Source organism: Nyctereutes procyonoides, unplaced genomic scaffold (assembly GCF_905146905.1).
Source record: "Nyctereutes procyonoides isolate TBG_1078 unplaced genomic scaffold, NYPRO_anot_genome, whole genome shotgun sequence".
NCBI lineage: Eukaryota > Metazoa > Chordata > Mammalia > Carnivora > Canidae > Nyctereutes > Nyctereutes procyonoides.
Window position 1 is genome coordinate 715,100 of NW_026575025.1, and position 8,121 is coordinate 723,220.

General features: G+C 37.0%; 1 protein-coding gene across 1 annotated transcript; it reads left to right on the forward strand.

Annotated features, from left to right (window-relative positions):
- The first annotated feature begins 6,705 nt into the window (after window positions 1-6,705).
- Window positions 6,706-7,722, forward strand: LOC129503159 (olfactory receptor 4S2-like). The gene has a single exon (XM_055315131.1). The coding sequence runs from the start codon at window positions 6,706-6,708 to the stop codon at window positions 7,720-7,722; it is 1,017 nt and encodes a 338-aa protein (XP_055171106.1).
- Window positions 7,723-8,121: the final 399 nt, after the last annotated feature.

Genomic DNA, 8,121 nt, shown 5'->3' on the forward strand with positions numbered 1-8,121 from the left:
TAAGGCTTTTGTTCTATAAGAGACAAGGGTCTGAGTGAGGCTTTGTGCTTTTCCCCACAGTAGCATCTTCTATCTTCATCCAAGCTTGTCTCATCAATGTAGATTTTCTCAATCTACTGCCCTGTCCTCAGTGTTTCTCATGAGCATTCAGTGAAGGCCCTTTTAGAGAATATCTTATGAGTGAGCATGAATTCCCCTTGTGTTTGTGGCTCTCAGGCATTCTATACTATCGTTCTAGCCTATATTTGTCCTTTAAGCAATTCACTATTTCTTAATTTAGCTGTATTTTTCTTACTCCCCTATATGGCTTTTGGCATTTCTTCCTTCAATGCCCCCCAGGTAAATAGTGCTGTGTTTCATCTCTGCTTGGAGGGGTCTATATTTCAGGGTATTTGGTTGCTTCAAATCTTCAATTCTCTAATGCATTCCCAAAAAAGTTATGAATTTGTGATTTATCTAGATTTTTCCTGTTCATAGGCTACAAACAACACCCTTTCCAGTTTTCTGCATTCTAGGCAAAAGTAGAAAACCTATAAATAATCTTCCAAATGTTTGTAAGACTTCAAAATTGAAAATTAGAAAGCATTTAGAAAGCATTTAGAAAAAATCTAGAAGACCTATATAAATTAAAGGATATTCTATTTAAGATTTAAGATTATTAAAGTGCCAAATACACCCAACTTCATCAACAAATTCACTTCAACTCCAAATAAAATCCCAGAAGATATTTTTATGGAAATTTACAAGCATATTTTATAATGTACATGAAAATGCAAAAGGCCAAAAATAGCTAACCCACCTTCCAATAATCAGAGTTTGTGGACTTCCACTACTGATGATCAAAGAATTATTACAATATTATGTTAGTAAGACAGATATTGATGCAAAGGTAGATAAATTGACCAATAGTGTAGTGTACAACCAGAGGCAGACAGGCATATATGAGCATCTGGTTTATTACAAAGGTGCACAGAAAAGCCATGGATAAAGAACAAGTTTGACAATAAATGGTGTTAGTTCAGTTGAATTTTCATATTTAAAAATCTATATTAGCCCCTCTCTCACAAAATTAATTTCAGATGGATTTTATTTTTTAATAATAAATTTATTTTTTATTGGTGTTCAATTTACCAACATACAGAATAACACCCAGTGTTCATCCCGTCAAGTGCCCCCCTCAGTGCCCGTCACCCATTCACCCCCACCCCCCGCCCTCCTCCCCTTCCACCACTCCTAGTTCGTTTCCCAGAGTTAGGAGTCTTCATGTTCTGTCTCCCTTTCTGATATTTCCTACCCATTTCTTCTCCCTTCCCTTCTATTCCCTTTCACTATTATTTATATTCCCCAAATGAATGAGACCATATAATGTTTGTCCTTCTCTGATTGACTTATTTCACTCAGCATAATATCCTCCAGTTCCATCCATGTTGAAGCAAATGGTGGGTATTTGTCATTTCTAATGGCTGAGTAATATTCCATTGTATACATAAACCACTTCAGATGGATTTTAGATCTAAATGTGAAAAGTAAAACAAAGCATCTAGATATTAATGTAGGGGAATAACTTTATGAATTTGAAATAGGGAAGAAGAAGAATTTGAAGAAGATACACAAAGTACTATTGTCAATCCATTGGGGCTGCTATTACAAAATACCACATACTAGATAGGTTATAAACAATAGAAATTTATTTCTCACAGTTCTGGAAACTGGGAAGTCCAAAACCAAGTCTCCAACTGATTCAATATCTGGTGAGAACACACTTCCTGGTCCATAGAAGGCATTTTTTGCGGTGTGTTTACATGGTAGAAGGAACAAGTGCCTTTCTGGGGTCTATTTCATGAGGGTGCTGCCCATAAGACCTAATCATCTCCTAAAGCCTCCACCTCTTAATATCACCTTGGGAGTTAGGATTTTTTCATATGAACTTTGGAGGACACAAACAGTCCATAACAACTATCACAATAGAAAATACCAATAAAGTACATTACATTAAATTAAGGACTTCTAGTCATCAAAAAAATATCATAAAAAGAGAAGAAAGCAGGCTACAAAATTAGAAGAAGAGATGCTATAGATGGAAAGAGAGAGAGAGAGACAGAGAGAGAGAGAGAGAGAGATGACAGGGACTTTTACCCAGATTATATAAAAAATACCTCTGCAAATCAATGAGATAGATAACCCAAAAATGACCCAAAAAAAGGCACCTTTTACAAAAAAAATCTAAATATCTATCATTCAAGTCATGAAAGAATGATCAACCTTAGTAAAATTTGCATTTAAAACACACAAAAATACAGAAATCTATATCTTTAAAACTTCTTGACATCCAAGGATAGGCAATGGGATACACTAGAGAAGGGTACACACAGGTAGATGTAATTTATCCATAGCACCTAACACTTGGATTACATTTTGGTTTACAGTTATTTATTTATTAAGTTAATTAATACTGTGGTATGTCATATATATAACAATGCTGATAGTGAGCCCCAAACAACAGTCACAATTGCTTTATTGCAACTCAGCTGAGACCCTAAATATAAAAGAAACTGTGGAATGCATATAAAGTGCTTATAGTAATGGAGGACACATAATAAGTGCTTAATCAATGGAATCCACTATTGTTAGATTAAAGGATGGGTATCAGTCCACTTCCACTGGCCATAAAAACAGAAGAATCCATTCTAAAAAGCTCTCTCCCAAGTGGGCCCCATACTTGGCCAATGCAGTGGGGAAAGTTACTTTATCTCTGGTAAGAACTTCCAACAGGGGAAGCAACTTGAAGGCTCATAGGAGCTCATTACATAAGCCAGTGACGCAAAACACAGTATCCTCTGGGTATCAGGGTGCCCTTCTTTGTCCTTCTCAAGCCATAGAGTTTGGATTTGAAAGAACCTCTGACTCAATGTACACTAAGCTGGAAGACAGCTCTGAATCTCAGGGAAAGAGTAAGTGAAATCTTCAGGATGGTCTCCAGAGTGACATATTTCTATCATACTTACCTTCTGTCTTTGCCGTTTACGGAGTATCTGCCAAAACCTTGATGTAAACTTAGGTTTGCTTCAGCTTCCAAAACAAATAACTTTGCTTTATGACCCAAGCAGCAATTCTAAGGAATAAATGGGGAACCAACTACTTTTTTAAAAAAAACATACATGCATTGACTACAGAAATCTAAGACATTGGAATTAGGAATGGTGTTTGAAGGGGTTATAACTGAGTAGAGGATTCATAGGACTCAGAAGTAGGAAATGACGGGAAGGAAGAGCTTCATACCCTCCAGGTAAGTAAAATCCCTTTTATCACCTTTCTTCTTTACTTTGTATTTCCCTTATCTATGATGTGCAGATTAGAATAGCTAACGTTTCTTCTGGATCAGGCACTATGCTTAAGCTATATATGCATTTGCTATTTTAATTCTCACACCAATTCTATGAGGCAGAAACTATCCCTCTTTTACAGATGAGGACAATGATTAAATAGCTAAACTTACTTGGTAGCTGGCACCAGTGTGCCTGGGGGTTGAAAAATAAGCTCCATGTGATGGGAGTTTGTGCTTTTAACCAGTATTTTATGCTAGACAATAGGTAGTCTGAAGCCAGACCATCTAGAAAGATTTATAAACTAGTAACTTGTCTCCTTTCTCCCTCTTTCTCTCCTTCCTACAAAGTTTACTGAATACCTAACATATATGCCCAGCCCATGGTCAAGTCTTAAGGAATAGTCTCTGCATTTAAGTGACATGCAATATATTGAAGGAGTCACACAAGTAATCTAAAAGCCAGAGATTTTAAATATTATGATAGAAATAAACAGAGGACATCTAAAAGGGTCAGGAAATGTCTCTACTGAGGACTTTTAGAAAGCCACCTCTTTCAAGAAATATCTGTGAACAAATTTTTTTCAGTGAGTCAGCATATAATCATTCATTGAAATTTAGTATTTGGTTAAGCCTAAACCCTCATCAATTAGATTTTGCATCCATCCTTGTCCTACTACAGGTTAAAAGATACTAACGTATTCCAGTTTGTGGATTAATCCATGTCTAGGCCCAGCGCCACATAGCAGGATGACAGTGTGGGAGGGACAGTGAGACAAAGGATCCTACTGAGTCCCAGACTCTGGCAAGAGAAATGGTAGAGTTTGAATATGTTTTTCCACAATCTGCTCCATTTTCTGAGCTTGTGCCTAGCCTATAGCAGAAACTACTATTCAGTAATAAGGCCAATGGGTCTTCCAGGAACACAGACATCAGGACTCCACTAACTTACTGGTGTCTATCTTGGTTAATTAAGTTTTGTTTGGGGTTAATTAAAATAGAAATTCATATCCCAGAAATATTAAAATAATGAAGAAGATCCCAAAGCTATGATCAATATTTCTTAAATAAATTACAATGGAAATCACAATTTTATGATATAAAGTAGTTCAGGCTAAGAGAATGTATCAAGGTTGAATCTGTGTTTCATCAATGACTAGCTACACAACTATAGATAAAGTTAGTTTGCCTGTCTGAGTTTTATCCTTTATGTGAATAATGGGAATAATTCTACGTGCTTCATATAATTACAAGAAACAAATTAGTATGATTAAGCATTTAGACCTGAGCCTAATCCCCAGTACTGCAGTGTGTGATAGAAACATTATATAAGCCACACTATCATTTTAAATGTTTTGGTAGCCACATAAAAGAGCAAAACAAATAGGTAGAGCTAATTTTAATAATATTTAATATTTTATTTAACCAAATATATCCAAAATTTTATTATATCAAAATATTTACATTGCTTTAGTTTTTTTAATTTAAATTTAAATAAAATTGAGACTTCAGTTTCTTAGTCCCACTACCCACATTTCAAGGGCACAATAACCACAGTGAACTACCCTAGTATATGGAGCAGACATCGTAAGCACTCAACTAAGCACTGTAAGGAGAGATGGGAACAAAATACGGCTCCAGCAAACCAGGAATGGGTTGATTAACAAGAAACTCCTAGTAATTTTGTTAGATGTGACCACGCTTTTTGTTCATATAAAAAAAATTCTCAGAAATACTGAATGAAGCTTGAGGGGTTGAAATGGCATAGTGACTGGGAATTGCATTAAAATACTCTGGCAAAAAAAAAATGAAAAAAGGGATGGATGACACAAATGTAGTAAAACATTGATCATTTTTAATCTGAGTAATCAATATATGAGAGCTTATGCTACTATCATCTCCATTTTTGTATATGTTTGAAATTTTTTGTTATAAAATGTGTTAAGTGCGGTAATCTAGTTGGAAAATGAAAGGGCATAGTTCAGTGGGTGCTTACCATATGCTGGGCTAGGTTTGGTATATAAAATAACCCTTTGAAGTAGTCAGGAGTGTTTCCATTTGAAGGATAAAGAAATCAAGATTTAAATGAATTGTCAAACTAATGAAGTAGTATTTGTATTCAGGCAATACAAAGATAAAGATACACACTGTCTCCCACCTTCACACATCTTTTGGTTCAAAAGAATATACAGGCAATGAAACAAAGAAATTACATTCAATAACAATGATTCACTGTATTGAAATGGTCATCCCAAAGTCCATGACATAAAGCTAAGTGGAGGAGACCCTGTTGTTCATGTAGACCCTAGTGCTCAGTTTATCAATGGCCAGAGAAACTGGGTCTCTATCAATGTAAATAACTTGCCCCAGAACTCACAGGTGGTCATTGTTAATATTTAAAAGATCTAAACCGGGATGCCTGGGTGGCTCAGCAGTTGAGTGTCTGCCTTTGGCTCAGGGTGTGATCCCGGAGTTCCGGAATCAAGTCCCACATTGGGCTACCTGCATGGAGCCTGCTTCTCCCTCTACCTATGTCTCTGCCTCTCTCTGTGTGTCTCTCATGAATAAATAAAGTCTTTTTAAAAAATAAAAATAAAAGATCTAAACCTACTCAAGACTTATTTTCTCCACATACTTTTTAACAACTAATGTCAACTAGCATCTGAAGTCTTAAGCATCTTGCAGATGGTAGTCCCTTTTTATGAAGCCTCTATGCATGTTTCCCAACTTTTAGACATATAAGAAGGGACAAAGAGTGAAGTCCTGGAATAATCTAAAATATGACAAAGCCAGTCAGGCTGTCAGGAATTTGGGAGGCCAACGGGTTTCATAAAAAGGCTAGTTACATCCTAGGTTTGACTCAAAGTGCACGTTTTAAGACTTACATACTTATGACCACAAATATGTGTGTATGGATGTGTGTGTGCTTCCTTTTGTAGATTACATACATCAACCGGAAAATGGATGAAAAGCATCTTCAAGTAAAGAGACTAGAGATTACCACTTGGAACCTTGATTTAACAGATTTAATTTAAATTCTGGAGCAATGATGATTCAGACAACTGATACTTAAGAAGAGAGCCTAGACTTCATTCCTAAAACTGGTTAAAGCCTATTAGACCTTTTTTTCCCTTTCTCTCTCTCTCTCTCTCTCTCTCTCTCTCTCTCTCTCTCTGTCTCTCTCCCCCCTCACTCACTCCCCCATCTCTGGTAATTTTAAGAAATAGGCTTTCCCCAAACCAATACCTTAAGTGAGACATTTTGAGAATAATTTTTTTAAATAACAATGTTGTGGTACCATGTTTCCAAATCCAATTTTCCTTCCATTTTCTTCCTATAGATAATGTTACATTGTGTTTACTCTTGTGAACTTCCCAGGTTCCATGGAAAATAATGTTACTGAGTTTATCTTCATGGGTCTTTCCCAAAATGAGAAAGTGCAACAACTATGCTTCTTTTTGTTCTTATTCTTTTATATGATACTCATGACTGGAAATTTTCTCATTATAATGACTATTCAAAGGAGTCCAAATCTCAACTCTCCCATGTACTTTTTCCTTAGCTTCCTATCATTTGTGGACATCTGCTATTCCTCTGTTACAGCCCCCAAGCTGATTATTGATTCCCAAGCCAAAGTCAAGAGCATCTCCTTTGTTGGTTGTATGGCCCAGCTCTTTTTCTGCCATCTATTTGGCTGCACAGAGATCTTCATTCTCACAGTGATGGCCTATGACAGGTATGTGGCTATCTGTAAGCCTCTACGCTACATGACCATCATGGACCGGAAGGTCTGCTCCATACTGGTGGTAACTTGTTGGTTAGGAGGGTTTGTGCATTCCTTTATCCAGACCATCCTCACTGTACAACTGCCTTTCTGTGGCCCTAACCTAATTGACCACTACTTCTGTGATGTCCACCCTTTACTGAAGCTGGCTTGCACAGACACAAAAGTTGTGGGACTCATTGTGATAGCAAACAGTGGTATGATTTCACTGAGCTGTTTTGTCATTCTTGTTGGCTCTTACATTGTCATCTTGCTTTCCTTTAAGACCCGTTCATCAGAAGGGAGGCGTAAGGCCCTGTCCACATGTGCTTCTCACATCATAGTGGTGATCTTGTTTTTTGTCCCCTGCCTCTTCATCTACCTAAGGCCTTCCACCACTTTTACTGAGGACAAGATGGTGGCTGTGTTTTATACCATCATCACACCCATGTTAAACCCTCTGATCTATACCCTGAGAAATATGGAAGTGAAAAATGCCATGAAGAGACTATGGATGGAGAAGTTGGTGGTCAGAAATAAGAGAGGCTCTGGTGCAAACCTCAATGGGATTGGTATAGCTTCAGTTGTACCAGTTTCCAAAAGGATTGCTGGGAACAAGTCAGTAATCATCCCTTAAGCCTTATCCCATGAGAAACATTACAATATAGCATAGTATTGGATTTGAAGTGTAAAGACTTAGTTTGAAGGGCCTATTATACCAGTTACCAATAGTTTGGCTTTAGGCAAAGAGATAGTCTCATTGCCCTGAGTGGATTAAATGTTTGGGCAGAAGGCATGAACAGACATTTCTCCAAAGAAGACATACAAACAGCTAACAGACAGATGAAAAAATGCTCAGTATCACTCAATATCAAGGAAATATAAATCAAAACCACAATGATATACCACCTCACACTGGTCAGAATGGCTAAAATTAACAACTCAGGAAACAACAGATGTTGGTGAGGATGTGGAGAAAGGGGAACCCTTTTAAACTGTTGGTAGAAATACAAACTGGTGCAGACACTCTGGAAAA